The sequence below is a fragment of the Rhamphochromis longiceps genome, linkage group LG17 (genome assembly GCF_057381845.1).
Source record: "Rhamphochromis longiceps isolate RC_006_pf linkage group LG17, R_longiceps_female_GT1.1, whole genome shotgun sequence".
Lineage (NCBI taxonomy): Eukaryota > Metazoa > Chordata > Actinopteri > Cichliformes > Cichlidae > Rhamphochromis > Rhamphochromis longiceps.
The window spans coordinates 42,936,228-42,952,893 of NC_140573.1; the positions used below are offsets into that span (position 1 = coordinate 42,936,228).

Here is a 16,666-nt window from a genome sequence, read left to right on the forward strand (position 1 = left end):
GGCCGCATTTTAAGGCCGATCACGTCACAGCGACGCAACGAAGACTGTCCCAATTCAAAGGCTGCACGAAATGCAGCCCTCAAATGCGTCCTTCGTTTCCCCGGATTTGAAGGATGGGTCCGTGTATCCTCCATGGCCCAACATATCCCAGACTTCATAGCGCGGCGGTGGGTGTGGATAATTTTGCCGGAAAAAAACGGCGGACGGCTGAAGCGGGGCGGAAGAAGAGTAAACTTTCAAAAGTAAGTACTGAATATGATGTCACTTATTTATGTGCGAATGTTTAATAACGAAGAACATTAAACATGACTGTTGGTCACATGTCGGCAAAGTTATGTGACATTAGCGATGTTTGTACTAACTTGGTTTTAAAGCCTTTACTTTAAAATATACGCTGTTCAATAGTCGACCTTAATCTTACAGAGAATGTGATGATTTTATGGATAATTAAAGTCAGTCATATATCCACAAACACAACAAGCTGAAAGTCGGTGATGCTGCTCGGTTTGCAGTCCTGAATATCACGGCACAAGCAGGATCCACTGCACTGTTAATGTGAGCTGTGTTATATTGCTGCCTCTGTTCGGTGGTGTCGAGCCAAACGGACTTTAACGTGTGTTTGAACGAGCTGACGGTTCACTCGTTAAGCTGAAAGAAAGATGCTTTAATCACAGCAGTCAAACATGTGTCCACTGCACCATCTGGAACTCTTCTTGTTTACACTCGTAATAACACAAAAAAAATCCTCCTGTTTGTAGCAGTGTGTACACCTGAGACTGCCACCTGTCTGTCTGTCCTGCACTCTCTCTCTGTTTCTTTCTCTCTGATTGTGGAATAAAAGTATGAACATGTGTTTATAAGTCACACTTGTGTTTGAATCCTGCAGCTTATCACACATTTGATTTCCATGTGTGACGACTGCAAGTGTCCAGAGTGAGGACAGACTGAGGGACCCACTGCTGCACATCATCTGTGAGGCTTTGCAGCCCTGATGATCCACCAGGACAAACTCAGCAGTGTGTGAGGAAGAGGAGGAGGAAGAGCCAGCAGCAGCTGACAGATGGAGAGAATAGACAGACTGTTCCCTGTTTGTGAAGCACTGCTAGGAAAGTTTAAATTCACTAACTGTTCAAGGTTCTTTATTCGTCACATGCATAGTAATACAAGTACAGTGCAAATGTTTGGGCAACCTTGTTAATAGTCATTATTTTCCTGTATAAATTGTTGGTTGTTGCGATAAGAAAATTTCAGTTAAATATATCATTTAGGAGACACACACAGTGATATTTGAGAAGTGAAATGAAATTTATTGGATTTACAGAAAATGTGCAATAATTGTTTAAACAAAATCAGGCAGGTGCATCAATCTGTTGTCATTTTATTGATTCCAAAACCTTCAGAACTAATTATTGGAACTGAAATTGGCTCGGTAACCTCAGTGACCCCTGACCTACATACACAGGTGAATCCAATAATGAGAAAGAGTATTTAAGGGGGTCAAATGATAGTTTCCCTCCTCCTTTAATCTCCTCTGAAGAGTAGCAACACGGGGGTCTCAGAACAACTGTCAAATGACCTGAAGACAAAGATTGTTCAGCATCATGGTTTAGGGGAAGGACACAGAAAGCTGTCTCAGAGATGTAAGCCGTCTGTTCCCACAGTTAGGAACATATTGAGAACATGGAAGACCACAGGCTCAGTTCAAGTTAAGTCTCGAAGTGACAGACCAAGAAAAATCTCAGATAGACAGAAGCGACGGTGAGAACAGTCAGAGTCGACCCACAGACCTGCACCAAAGACCTACAACATCATGTTGCAGCAGATGGAGTCGCTGTGCATCGTTCAACCATTCGGCGCACTTTACACAAGGAGATGCTGCATGTGAGAGTGATGCAGAGGAAGCCTTTGCTCTGCCCACAGCACAAACAGAGCCGCTAAAGCACATTTGGACAAACCAGCTTCATTCTGGAATAAGCTGCTGTGGACTGATGAAAATAAAACTGAGTTATTTGGGCATAACAAGGGGCGTAATGCATCGAGGAAAAAGAACACAGCAGTCCAAGAAAAACAACTGCTGCCTCCAGTAAAATATGGTGCTGGTTCCATCATGCTGTGGGGCTGTGTGGCCAGTGCAGGGACTGGGAATCTTGTCAGAGTTGAGGGACACATGGATTCCACTCAGTATCAGCAGATTCTGGAGAATCAGTGACAAAGCTGAAGCTGCGCCGGGGCTGGATCTTTCAACAAGACAACGACCCGAAACACTGCTGAAAATCCACTAAAGCTTTCATGCAGAGGAACAAGAACAACGTTCTGGAACGTTCATCTCAGCTCAGACCTGAATATTAATGAAAATCTGTGGTGTGAGTTAAAGAGAGCTGTCCATGCTCAGAAGCCATCAAACCTGAATGAACTAGAGATGTTTTGTAAAGAGGAATCGTCCAAAATACCTTCAACCACAATCCAGACTCTCACTGGAACCTACAGGAAGTGTTTAGAGGCTGGAATTTCTGCAAAAGGCAGATCTACTAAATATTGATTTCATTTCTTTTTTTGTTGATTTTGTTTAAACAATTATTGCACACTTTCTGTAAATCCAATAAACTTCATTTCACTTCTCAAATATCACTGTGTGTGTCTCCTATATGATATATTTAACTGACATTTTTTATTGTAACAACGATTTATACAGGAAAATAATGACTATTAACAAGGTTGCCCAAACCTTTGCATCCCACTGTATAACACACAGTGAAATGTAACCTGACACGCTCCTCGTCTGTCCTGAATCAGTCTTATTAGGTAATGTTCAAATAATGTTATCATCCCAGTGTTTCCAGTGTGGGAGAAAGTACTCAGGGCCTTCAAGTTACACACTATGAAAGGCAGCAACAAGTTTAATGTTCAGAAACCTAAAGTCTGTATCAGCAGCAGAATGGAGCTAAAATAAATGTTGGTTTCAGTTCTATGAAGCTTTGAGTATTTTGGATCAGTAGCTGCTGTGTTTGTTGCATCATATTGCTGTAACTGTTTATATGCTTTATATATTCTGAGCTAAGTTGATCTATAGTGTTACATCATATTCTATAAGGATGTTATGTGTTTGTAGACTTTCTGCCCAGTTTGACCCATTTAGCAGACGTCAGCCTGTTTAAGGCTCTGATATCTATTCTGTGTGACTTACAGCAGTTATGACATGGTCTGATTTTCTCACCCAATAAAGGAATATTTCATATATCAGTCTACTCTTCATTCTATCAGACACAGTTATCACAGCTTGTACATTTGCTTTTTACACATATATGTAAGCAATGAGCCAAATTTAGTAATGCCAACGTATTAAAACAATATTTGTCTCTTATATATAACACATCTATAGATACACTGTCAAAGATACTTGTCTTTGAGTGAAGATTTAAGGAAATATAAATAAATGCAACTTGAATCTTTACTGCAGCTCAGTATTTGACACAGAGTTCAAACTCACTGCTGTAATAAATCATAATGATTAATATAATAACTTTAATATTGGCCATATTATATTTACATTACCACAGTGAGATGACTTTAGTCTCATGAACAACATGAGCTAATTGTTATTTACTAGCTAATCTTAAATGACTGTTCAGCACAGAAATGAAGCCCAACAATCGTGTTTTACAGTCCTGTGGTCTCAGCCTCAGATACTCAACTAATCACACAGAGCTCATGTAGAAACAAATGAACAAATATTTTCTCCTTCATTTCTGTCAAACAAAGCTGTTTGAAATGTTTCCAGCTGTTAGTGTCATGGTTGCTAGGCAACCTGGGCAGCATAGCGAAGGCTAGACCGTCCCATTTCAGAAGCCTCGCACTCCCGGCCTTAGCGGTCTTTGAGTGGGCGGCCCTTGTGGACCGTTAAGGCTGCAGACCCTGAATTGGGATACAGCCAGATAATCTTCCACGGCACACCTGATCATTTTTCACGGCACACCGGTGTGCCGCGACACAGCTCTGTGAGACCTTACATAGACAGGTGGGCAACTCTCAGAATCATTTCCAATCAACTGAATTTACTACAGGTGGACTCCAGTGAAGTTGTTGAAACGTCTAACAGATGACCAGTGGAGAGGGGATGCACCTAAGCTCAGTTTTGAGTGTTATGGCAAAGGCTGCATTACTTTTTAATTGTAATACATTTTCAAAAATTTCAAGCCAACATTTTTCACTGTGTCATTATTTAGTAGAATTTTAGGTGAAAGAATAATTGGATCCATGTTAAGGCTGTAACGTGACAGCATGTGGAACGAGTGAAGCGCTACGAATACTTTCCAGATGCACGGTACAATAAAAACCATAAAATACTAATTAAACACTTTGAATCAACTTCTGTCTTATGACTGATTCATTTCCCGTTAAATATTGACTAATGACTGTTTGTCTCCAATTCATTTCATCTTTATATACAATTGACTGTGATTCTTAAATGCAGCTGAACGTCTTTAGCCTCAGGTTTATTTTTGGACTTACATGCCTCTGTACACTGCTGGTGTACAGAGGCATGTTTTTGATGCTTATACTGTAATCTCCAAATTAAATACACTGTAGAGGATAGTGTCTACTAGAACATGTGCAAAGCTAACAAAATTCACCCCCCATTTTATTAACTACCAGCGTTTGTTAATAATGTTCAACCATATAATTAGTGTTGTTATAGACTGTTATGTGCTGGACCCCCAGCACTGAGTCAACGACGAAACAAGTTCCAAAGAAAGTTCATCTTCATTCACTGCAAACTACAAACCAAAAGTCTGAAAAAGATTTTCTCTTTAATGTTGTTTGTTTCATTGTTGGCCTTTCACGCCGTGTTACGTAAGATATTATGAAGCCAACGATTATTCTTATTATTTATAAAAAACATCTTGTTTTTTATAATCAGCAGTGCTCTCCACTGTGCAAGTATAACAACAACAACAACAACAACAACAACAACAACAACAACAACAACAACAACAACAACAACAATAATAATAATATACCAGTTGCAACTAAATCACTTTCTATCTTATGACTCACCAAATACTTGTTCCAATTCTCTAGAAGGATTATCTTCTAATACCCAATAGTTTTAGTGTTAATAAACCTACATCGATGGTTAAAGTACTAGTAGGTAAATAAGTAAAAAAGAACAGCACTAATCTAAATTTCATTCTCCTCTTCTTCTCTTTGCAGCGCAGACGTTCACTTTGGTGAGCAGTGACACATGAGCAATGGCGGCCTGGACATCCTCACTGGCGTCCCATTGAGCTCAAATGTATCCAGCCTGCACAGAGCAATGCTTCCTGCATTTACAACTAAATCTGTTGGCACTAGTGTTACGTGCCAATACAGAGACGGAGACTGAGAGGATGATGATTCAGACTGACCGACACCTAGACGACCAGCCATCATATTCAAAGAGGCAGAAATTCTGTATCTTTAGTGCTCATTAGATCTGCCGGCACATACTCTGTCCTTAAGCAAAACACATTCTGTGGAGATGTCAGCATATTCTAGGACTGTAAAATGGTTTAGTTTAAAAATTATGTGGTTTAACTACAAAATGCCTGAAGAAGCCCAGAAATTCATTGCTGTAGTGTTACAATAAAGCTTTGTTCAGCGTTCAAACAGCTGTGCAAAATATGATTAAAAGCAAAGTGCAATTCCAACTCCAAAGTTAAAGTACAAGTTATTAAATGTTTAAAAGATCAATTTTATTTACATAGCACCAAATCACAACAGTCACCTCATGAACTGTATATAGGAAAGAAGGACCGTGTAATTGTGCAAGCACTTGGCGACAGCAGAAAGGAAAAACTCCAGTTTAACAGGAACAAACTTCCAGCAGAACCAGTATCAGGGAGGTGCAGCCATTTGCCATGGCTGGTTGTTGATGTGAGGAAGATGGGATAAAGAGAGCCAGAGATGATAATTATTACTAATGATTAAATGCAGAGAGGTGTATAAACACAGAGTGGAGAAAAAAACCTTCACTCTCCACACGTTTCAGAAAGTTTAAGGAGTGTTAAAATACGGGAGCAAACCTGGTCTCAGTTTTTAATGTTTCACGCATCTAATTCAGTATATTGAAAACACTGCATTTCTCAGCTCAGATTTAATGTTTGATATGTTGCCTTTGTACTATTTTTTTTAATTGAATAAGGCTTTAAATAATCAAACAAGTCAAATTACTTTTTACACAGTGCCCCTGCTTTTTGGGAATGTGTTGTAAACAGGAAGGAGTTAACCAGCGAGCAGGTGACCAAACCCCAGATGAAAGGGAAAGGTTTGCCTTTTCCAGGCAGAATGTAGCCACTGCTCTGGTGTGAATACTTCTGAGTAGCCCTGAAAAGCCGAGTGGAGCCTGATGCTGACTGGAAAGGATTTAGACCTCGCAGGAGACGGATAGCGTCCAGTCACTTTTATGGACCGTGTAATTTAGTTAGCTTCATAAAATTTGGGTGGTTTACTGATAATGGCTTTGTAATCTGTGGCACATGAGCAATCCAAAGCATTTCCATGATCCAAAAGGCCCACATATAGCAGAGTAACAAACCATTCATCTTGTAAATGGAAATTATGACACGTGGCTCCTTCCTAACCTCAGGACAAATGGCCAGTCCTAACATAAAGTGTTTGTAAATGTCTTTGGAAATAGCTGGATAAATCCCTGTAATCTAGACTCAGACAGATGTGGTGTAAGGGGGTGATGGAGAAACCAGTGGACTGTTCTGTTTAGTCTGAGGTTAGCACTAACCCCATCAAGTATCTGAAGGGTGTACTCCTGAGTGAGGGGAAACTAAGCAGATTGGACTGGACATTCAGTTTAAGGGTTAAGCTTTTAATTTAATCATCAGTTTTGACATCAAGCACATCCATATATATAAATAGTTTATTTGGCTGAGTTCAGGTGACGTGATATTTTGCAGTTGCTCACTGTATTGTGCCTTTTCGTGTGCATTCGTGTTTCGGAGTGAGAGGCAGTGGAACATGGGACTGAAAGGAAGGAGGACCTGAAGTTGACAGAGATCCCTCCCATTTACCAACCCGGTCATGTTCAAATCTTCGCCTGTGCTTCAACCTTTGTAGTAGCCAGTTGGTCCAGACACTGTCTGAAACATAAACTCAGATTATTCACTTTAACCATTTTTTAAAGATTGTACTACTTATCTGGTAAAAGTGAAAAGAAAAAAATCTGAAAACTTAATGTTTTCCTTCCATTTGTTATGCTACAGCCATGTGCTGCCACTGAGGCAGCGTGTTGTTTTTCTCCAAAACACCATGTAGGAATATTTCTGGGCAGGCAAGAATCTGAGCTAAACCATTGTACAGTCTCACTTTTATGTGTGACTTCTTTTGGATATAATGTAGCCTCATAAAACTGTGTTGCCAAATACATACACGTGTACAGAGCTTTTGATACCTTACTAAGTGCTAAAGTCATCCTAACATAACTATTAAAATAACAGTTATCTATAGTTCTGGTGGATGGGATATTAGCTGTTCCTGAGTTGCTAGAGATGAGTGTACAGCTGTATATATGAGCATCTGAGAAGCCTCATCACAGATGGCACAGCACCAAACGACACAGACGCAGTGCTTTACTTTAACCCCAAGTGGCCGCTAATCTTTAACCTGCTCGGATCTGGATCCTTTGGTTGATTTCAAACTGGAGGGATCCCACATCTTTTACACCTGCAAAATAACAGATTAGCCTTCATTTTAATATAAGTATATCCATATATTATATGAATATTAAGCTGTTTTTTTACTTTAACAAGGTGCCACATCATGCTGCTGTTTGTTTTTGTTTTTTTACAGATTAAGGTATGAAGTTAGGATTGTTTATGTTGAGCAGATGGTTTGAATACCCTGACGTGCTTGCAAAGCCTCACATAATATGCGAATGAGTTGAATTTGAAGTCTACTTTCTCAGTTTGTGTCTCTCTTTGTTTTTCCTCACTTTGGTTTGTATCAGTTAGAAAATACACATAAAAAGGATTTAGTTTGACTCTGTCCTAGGTGGTGGAAACTCAGAAAACGGCACATGTACAAAGCAATAAATAGGTATTTGAAGCCCCAGGACATTTAAAAAATTAAGAGATAAATAAACTGTAAAAAAAAAAAAAATTAAGATAAGATAGAAAACTTTATGTACACAGTGAAAAAAGAAGAGTGAATATTATAAGTATAAGAAATTATTATCATTAATATTAGAGTCAATATGCAAAACATTCATTTCTCATCTGTTTTATATCGTGAAATAAATGTTGATGTTCTTAAAACATGCTTGTTTCACTTTTCTCTTTGAAGTGATGCTTTTCAGGGCGGATTCTTTCATCACAATTCTATTTTATTTAAATAGCACCAAATCACAACAACAGTCACCTCAAGGTGCTTTGTATCGTAAGGTAGACCCCACAATAATACAAAGAAAAACCCAACAATCATATGACCCCCTATGAGCAGCACTTTGGCGACAGTGGGAAGGAAAAACTCCCTTTGAACAGGAAGAAACCTCCAGCAGAACCAGGCTCAGGGAGGGGCGGGGCCATCTGCTGTGATTGGTTGGGGTGAGAGAAGGAGGACAGGATAAAGACATGCTGTGGAAGAGAGACAGAGATTAATAACAGATATGATTCAATGCAGAGAGGTCTGTTAACACATAGTGAGTGAGAAAGGTGACTCAGAGACACTCAACCTATTATAAGCAATCATTTTAGCATGTGCACCCTCTAAAGCTTTTGATGACTCCTGGTATCAATCACAGGACTCGTTGAAGGACCACACGCCCTGTGGATGAAATGATTATGTCTAATTCTGTTCCACACCACTGTGTGATCTAAAACTGATGGGCTCAAATGTTTTTCTTCTCTGAGGATTAATGAGTGGTGCTCATCTGGGCTTCTGAAGAGAAAACCACTAATCTAGCAAGCTACTGTTACCTATGGGCAACATGTTTGTAGGCTTCCAGTAAAGCTGCAAATATGTGGATGAAGAGCCGACGTCAGGCCCAGAGTTCCTGTTCGATGTTAGTCACCATTTACAGTCTCACTATGAATATGGAAAAAAGAAGATACATTTTTCAGATGGTGATTTACTTGGAAGCAGCCTCATCCTACAGTGACCGGTCGTTACTATTTGCCAACAAACTGACACCAAAGAGATTTCCGGCACATATGTATGTAGAAGTGAAACGAAAACGGTAATTAGTGAAACATACTGGCATACATATACTAACTTTTATTATGGATTAGTCAGCCAACTGGTCTCAAGCCCAGTGTATTGTATTTACCAACCATCGAAAGAAACAGTATTTACTGAAAGCCTGTTTCCATCCACACACAAGCAGAGAAGGGACAGGCCTCCATTTCACCCAAACAATTGATCAATGACGTCAGCACACTTCTCGGCTTCTGTCAGTGGGGTGAGCTGAGATTGAACTCGGGAAAGTGTTGATGCTGACACGAAGGCTCCGAAAAGCTCCTGAGAGCAGCGCTGGCATGAGGAACGCGGAACAATGTGCCTCTTCAGCACTTTCTGTCTGGACTCCTTTTTCTGTTTGTCGGAACACGTGGAGCTTAGAACCACAATGCCACAGATCATGTGTGCTTGCGAAGATGACTCACCCGCTCTGCAAATACAGACATTTATTCATTTTCAAATAAATCAAATCAAACTGTGTGAATATTTTAAAGTCGGTAACCTTTATGGAAGACGCGGTCTCCCATAAAGGTTACGGTCTGGACTGTGGGCCGGTCGCTAGTCTATAACTGGACAACCAATCGCAGTCAAGTTCACACCTACAGGAATGACCGAGTAACCACATCTATGGCTGCGGGAGGAAGCTGGAGCGTCAGGAAACTGCACGAAAGCCCGGATGATGGATTCGCACTCAGACACGTGTATAAGTTACACGTTAACGTCAAAGCTACTTCTGGGTTATCAGTGTTATTCGTAACTTACGGTTAAACTACAAACACGGTCTTCCTCGCGAGTTAACTGAGCGCTAACGTTACATTTAACGGTGAACGACAAAGTGTGCCATCTTCAAATAGACCAGCTTCGGCATCGCTGACGTCGACGTCATCAAACCCCCTGTTGTGCTTTACGCTACAAGCAAGCGTGAGTGCAACAAGGAGGGCAGCCCGAGGGCAACTTTTCCGGTGAAACGTCACAAAAATAGCCTTTGGTGTTGCTCGAAAATGCGGCAGATAACGACGGAAAGAGCCGAACAAGATTATCAGCGGACGTCGAAAGAAAACGACACCGGTGAGACGACCGTAACCGGCATGGAAGGACAGGCCGTCCCCGATCCTAAACAGGAACCGGGCGACAACAACGACAGCAGGAAAGCGGAGACCAGCGGAGTGAGTGGCCGCGATGCGGCGGAGGAGCACGGAGACGCCCCGTCCCCCGTCCCCGACCAAGAAACCGCTCCGCGTACCGAAAAGTCGGCTGTTGGCGAAAGGGCCCCGAACCTCGAACTGTGTGAAGCCGCGAAAAGTCCCGCACAGGGCAGCTTGGCAAGTAGCACCGATTTCGCACAAGAGGGCTCCCGGGTGCTGAAACAAGAACAAAGAGAGGGGGGGAACGCGTCCGCCTCGCCGCCTGCTGACCACACAAAGACCGCGGACAAGCCTGAGCACGGCATCAAGAGACGGGCCAGCACGGAGCTCACCTCGTCGGACGGAGAGCCGCTCAGCCGGATGGATTCAGAAGACAGGTTTGTTGGACTGAGCGGTGGCCTTATCTTACAGCACCATGCCAAGTTCACAGCTTTGAAGCAGTTTGTTTACAGGTGAAAAATGTTCGCTTCCGCCGGGTCATGTAGTTCTTGAACGTCTCTATAGGACACGCTGGTCTGTATTTAGTCCACTGTAGCGTGTAGTGTGGGGGGAGTGTTGGCTCACAGCAATGCTCGTTACACAAATATGATGTAGTCTCATGCTAATACTAAAGTACAGCTGACCTACATGTCTTTGTTCACCCCCCCGGGGGGGGGAACCATACCCTCACACGTGCCATCTACCTATGTGATCAATAAACCAGGATAAATTAGCCAAATAGGAGCAGATGTTTCATGAAGGTCACAGTCTGGGATCATTCTCGGTTGATAAGTCTTCTTTCTTTCTTGGATTTGTGAAATAAGCGTTTTATAAGCAGATGGACAGAAAACTCGCACACACTGGTTGTTGCAGATTTTTGGCATACAAGGATGCTTTCATGGAAACTTCTTGCAGCTGTTTTGTAAAAGCCTTCCAGAAGTAGTAACTGAGTATGGATGTATAACCAAGAGGCAGCTGCAGACAGTCGTTGTTTGTCGTGTAGGATTTGTGAGTCATTTTCTACATGTGGGTTTTTGTTGTTCTTTGTTAGTTGGGTTCTTGCTAATCATACATCCATTCTCTGTAAACTATACAGTTTCTTCCTTGTTGTGTCGAAAATATGATGACCACAACTGTAAAGCATGGAGAGTGAGGACCTTTTATAATGCTGAACTTTTTGGATGTGTAGGCTCTCACCACAAACGATTGTTGATAGCATGCTGGGGAACTTGAGTGTCGCTAGCTCCTAAAAATAAGATGCCCACTCTGTTTGCATGAATCAGCCTCCCTCCCAACAACACTCTTAATCAGCTTCTCTCTGCATCGTGTTGTTTTACTTTGGAACATGTCATTTCCTGTCAGCTCGGTTCTCTTCAGTTTTTATAAAGGCATAAACACAGATGACATCAGGTCTGAAAGTGGGACTGCCAACCGCCCTGTGGTTAGTGTTAGCAGTGAAACGTATGGAGGCAGTAAGAGACAGGTCTGCAGGGTTAGCCCGGGGTAAACGCGTCTCACGTGAAGTCTTTATTTGTGTGACACATTTTGACTAAAGTGGAAAAATAGACACCACCAACAGTTTTACACCAGCGGGTCCAATCAGTGGACAACACTCACGCAAAGAAGATGATGTAATTCATAATTTCCAAAAAACAAAACCCCAAACTGGCTGCTTTATGATGAAGCCCAGGTTATAGTGGTTGGTTTTACTGGTTAACTGAAGTTACTCTGTCAACTGTTCATCCACCAAACCGAGGTGACTGGTTTCCATCTGTCTTTGTCATGAGGGTCGAGGTTTAAAGAGCTTCGGCAGTTTGAGTTTAGACCTCGGTCTGTTTGTTTTATCAAATACTCGCTGAAAAGTCTACAGTTGTAAAATGGAGTTATCAGCAGGCTGATGTTATCTGACGGTGTTAGCTATGAGTATCAGCATTTCTAACAGCTGATCAATGGAAATGAAAAACTGAAGAAATGTCAGACAAACCTGTTTATTTCGCTGGAATAAAAAAGCTCCCTGTAGAGGTTTTACACGTCACGCCGGTGTTGCTCGAGCTGTCGGCCACACTGCGCGTGATAATCACTCATACGTACTTTCACATGGAAATGATCACTGTTTTCTTCTTCCCCTCACAGTGCTGATATTCCGCTGCACATTGTTGTCCAACAATAATCAACGACAGACGTTTTTTTTCCCCCATTTTCTTCTTTCTGAAATAGAAAAAATGATCAGTTACGGGCATCAAATCAATACTGTAATTATTAGAAGTTACCGTGGTTTTCAAACATTCAGGTATCTGTTTCAAAGAAGATGTGACCATTTGAGCATTTTACATTTATCATCTTCATCTGCCTCCTCCAGCACTGCTCCCTCCGTCTCCTCTTCATCCTCTTCCTCCTCACCTAAAACCTCACTCCTGAGCTCTAGTTTGGCTTCTACCAAAGGAAAGTCTACATGAACGTATTTAATCTCGATATTGTTGTGATTGGTTATTTTCAGCAGACGTGCGACCCTCCCGTCTCTGGAAAGCTGACAAGAGAAGGCTAAACAACAACATAACGATCCAAGCTACCACACGTCTTAAACGTTTAAGCTCATTTCTCTCTGATCAACAGTTTGATTTAAGTTTATTTGCTATGTGCGAGTCAGCCCACGTGAATATCAGCGAACAGCAGCGCCTGCTGACACAAAACCCCAAACGTCCTCACCGGTGTTAATCAGAAGCTACGCCGACTCAGTGACGGAGCGTAATAAAAATCAGGTGCTGAGCAGTGACCGTGGTCCTCCACGGACTTACAGTCACATCCTGACACAAAGTGCTGATGAGCATTCAAACCTTTAGGCTTCACATCTCGTCCAGTGTCATTTGAGGGGTTGTTGATAACATACTGATATAAATTGTGTGCCGTGAAGTCGGGAGAAGGATGGCGTTACACTTCACAGCATCAGTAAGCACACTCGGAGGCCCAGTCATATTCATAGATCTTAGGGGTATTTACTTTGGCAGTTATTCTGAAGCATTATCCAAGTTATCTTTCATTTCTGCGATCAGCACGAAGGAAAACTGGTTTGTAAAATCATTTAAATGTAGTAAAACTGAGGAACTGTCCTCTAACATGACACAGCCAGGATCACCATCTCAGCCAGTGTTGAATCCCCCGCAGGCATCCTGCCATGGCTCTATTTCTGTATTGATGATGATCTGTGGTTACCTGTGAATTTTTAAGACTTGCGGTCTTCCTCACTTGAAGTAGTCCTTGTGAGAGCCAGGCCGTGCTCCAGTTAGCCAGTTTTTCACTGCACAGTGTGTCTTTATACTGTTTGAGGTCGTGACCTGTGACAGAAAGTAGCAACCAGACCCGTACACGATCAACTGTCACAAAAACAGCTGCCTGAAGGCGCTCAGTCATGAACCTCGTGGACTGGAGCCTGAACAGAGATTGAAAATGTGACGTCATTCAGGGGTAAAACCGCAAAGGATTCTGGGAACTCGTGGCAAGACGTACTAGCGCACGCAGGCTTTCAATTGAAATCAGTCACACAGCGATAAAAAGAAACACAAAAATGTCAAGAAGCTGTTGTATTATTAACTGCAATAGCCGGTCGCATGACAGCCACGGGAAGCCGACAGGTAAAGAGATCGGTTGTTATCGGATTACGTCGTTGAAGAGAAATTGTTCAGCCATGTTTCCGAAGTAACAAAGAGGCGACGGGTGGCCTGGATTGCAGCCATTCAAAGATCAAATATAACGTCCCAGAACCCTCCAGCTCACAGGTTAGTCTGCTCCAAGCATTTACACGAAGGTCAGTCTGCTGTTGTAGTTAATGCGTCATTTTCACAACATAATTGGTGATATAGGTTACAAGCAAGTCTGGCGCTGAACAGAAATTGTCGCGCTATGCTCCTTTGTTTATTGTGCATAAATAGTGAATTGTCCTGACACAATATTGCGTTTCGCTTCTGTTATTATGGTACATTGACAAAAACATATACTTTTATTCACAGGATAAAACAGTTGTTTTGTATCACTAATTGCCCAGTACGATTACAGCATACAATATTATTGTCACTGCTACATTTCTGTAATGAACCAGAAATTATTTCCACTGCTAATTAATTACCGTTGATCTCAAAGGTCCTATTAATAAACGGTTAACGAATGTGTATTTATGACGACGATTTGTGAGACTGGTAAACTTATGATACGTACGATGGTCTTTACTTTCTACACGGTGCATTTCAAGGTCCTGCACCCATCCGTCGGTAAACTGTACCTGGGCTTGTTGCAGTGACCTGAAGTTACTAAACTTCATGAGTGTATGCACTCACTCCAAGAACTGTATGATTATAAATCTGAGCGTGGTGAAAGTTGGGCAGCACGCTGACGTATTTTGTCCCTCTGTGTGCTCGTGAGGGTCTGACCCTTTCACTGGTTTGCTTTTTTTCCTCGTATCTTTTCTTTGACTTTTCATCAAGTCTGTCTTTGTACGGACCGGCATTGTTCTCCTTCGTTTTGTACAGAACCTTTTTGGGGGGCAAAGAAAAAGCAAGAATTTATTGGAACCGAAGAATGAACGTTTTGCGGTGCTGCAAATGCTTGCATTTGATGCGGTACTTGGATTGTTTTGTCACGAGTTCCCGGCATGCAATGCACGAAAGTCACGTGGTCTGTCAATCTCTACTGTCTGATGTGGTGTCAGACAGTTTTCCTACACATTAGTATTGGATAGTTTGGATATTGAGATAAATATTCATCGAGTTTTAAGAGTTTTTGTAAATCTTCTGGACTCACGGTCAATTTTCCCTCTAAGCTGCGCGCGTGCGCACTGCTGGCGTCTCTGCACACAGAAAAAAAATTACCTGAATTGAAATTAAAATTAATATGTCAACAATTCTGTTTTGCAGTGTTAGTCAGTAACTGGCTGCTCCCGTATGGGATCAGAACGATGCCTCCTTATCCCATAGTCCAGCCAATGATGCGATTCACATTCGTGTATATATGCAGCTAATCAACGTGGTTGACTGACAGCGTCCTTATGTGCCGGTGTTTTAGCAAAGCGGCTGATGTGGAGTGAAGCCACGTTAATGACAACGTGTACAACCATTGGAGATGTGAGCAGGACAGACGGAACAACTGACGGACAAAGTGTGGACTTTATACCAGTTTGTAAATCGTGTTGATCGGCCACGTAAAACCAGAGTTATGATAAAAATATCTGCAATGTTTGTTTTTCTTCCTGAATACTGTCGTTGTTTATATTTACTGCGGGAAGAAACTGTAAAAACGGTGTTTTATAAGGAAAACGCTCGAAAGCCTGTGAGCCAAAAAACCCACCAGCCTTTCCTATTGGTGGAAAAATGTACCATGTGGGCCAATCAAAAAATGGCAACATGGCATTTAGTTGTTTAGGAAGGGGGAAGTTTTAGGAGTGACGGCGTGTTTGAGATGTGAGATGTTTGCGACGTTCAGCGTAAATCTTGTGTAGTTAGTGTGTAGTTAGTGTGTAGTTAGTGTGTAGTCAGTAGTGTTGTTGTGTGTCAGAACAATGAGTCGCCTGCTGAGTGTTACAGGTGTTACAGCAGTGATACATCTGCTGCTGTCAGGCCTGCAGGTATCAGGCTGTTGTTCTCCTTCATCTCATAGTGGACGGGAATTATTTTTGGAATGGCACAAATAATCTGTGTGGCATCAGATTTGATGCAGAACAGCTGATTGTTCTGTAAATAGTTTGAAATGTTTGTTTAAAAAACGCCTTGGCTGCATGTTTAGGTAAACAGCTGCAAAACACTTTGTTGTTTGCAAAACTCAGTAACTTTTTTGAAGAAGTAACTATAACTTAGATCATCCAACCATAGGCTCCTAGCACAACCTAGGACTCGAATGAAGTCGAGAGGCGACCGGGCCTTTGCATCCGTGGCACCCAGACTCTGGAATAACCTCCCCGTTCATATTCGCACTGCCGAGTCTATCCAGTCTTTTAAATTACGTCTTAAAACTTATTTTTTTACTTTGGCTTTTGATTCTGTCTAGTTGGCTGTTTTAGCTTGTTGCGTTGTTACCTATTGTTTGTTGTCCTCTTCTATTGTTTGTTTTAACTGTCTCATGTTTTTATTGACTGTGAAGCACTATGGTCAACACTGTTGTTTTTAATATGTGCTATATAAATAAATTTTGATTTGATATAATTAATTGCCCAACATTGGTCATTATTTACTGTATTTGCAGACAGAGTTACAGACTCTCTCCCAGACCACAGCTGTCACCCGTGGGGGGTGACAGCTGTGGAGAAGGCTCTGTTCCTAAACTGGTTTTAGTGGTTC

General features: G+C 41.8%; 2 protein-coding genes across 2 annotated transcripts in view; both read left to right on the forward strand.

The window, feature by feature from the left end:
• Positions 1-8,305, forward strand: part of LOC146650304 (pleckstrin homology domain-containing family A member 5-like) — a 160,744-nt gene extending 152,439 nt beyond the window's left edge. The window contains exon 30 of the mRNA XM_085386144.1: positions 5,212-8,305. Within this exon, the coding sequence (XP_085242270.1) occupies positions 5,212-5,246 (35 nt within the window). The 3' untranslated portion in view covers positions 5,247-8,305. The remainder of the gene's footprint in view (positions 1-5,211) is intronic.
• A 1,618-nt stretch (positions 8,306-9,923) lies between these two features.
• The window catches only part of LOC146650305 (zinc finger protein aebp2-like), a 9,640-nt gene continuing 2,897 nt past the window's right edge, over positions 9,924-16,666 (forward strand). Inside the window, exon 1 of the mRNA XM_085386329.1 lies at positions 9,924-10,744. Within this exon, the coding sequence (XP_085242455.1) occupies positions 10,224-10,744 (521 nt within the window). The 5' untranslated portion in view covers positions 9,924-10,223. The remainder of the gene's footprint in view (positions 10,745-16,666) is intronic.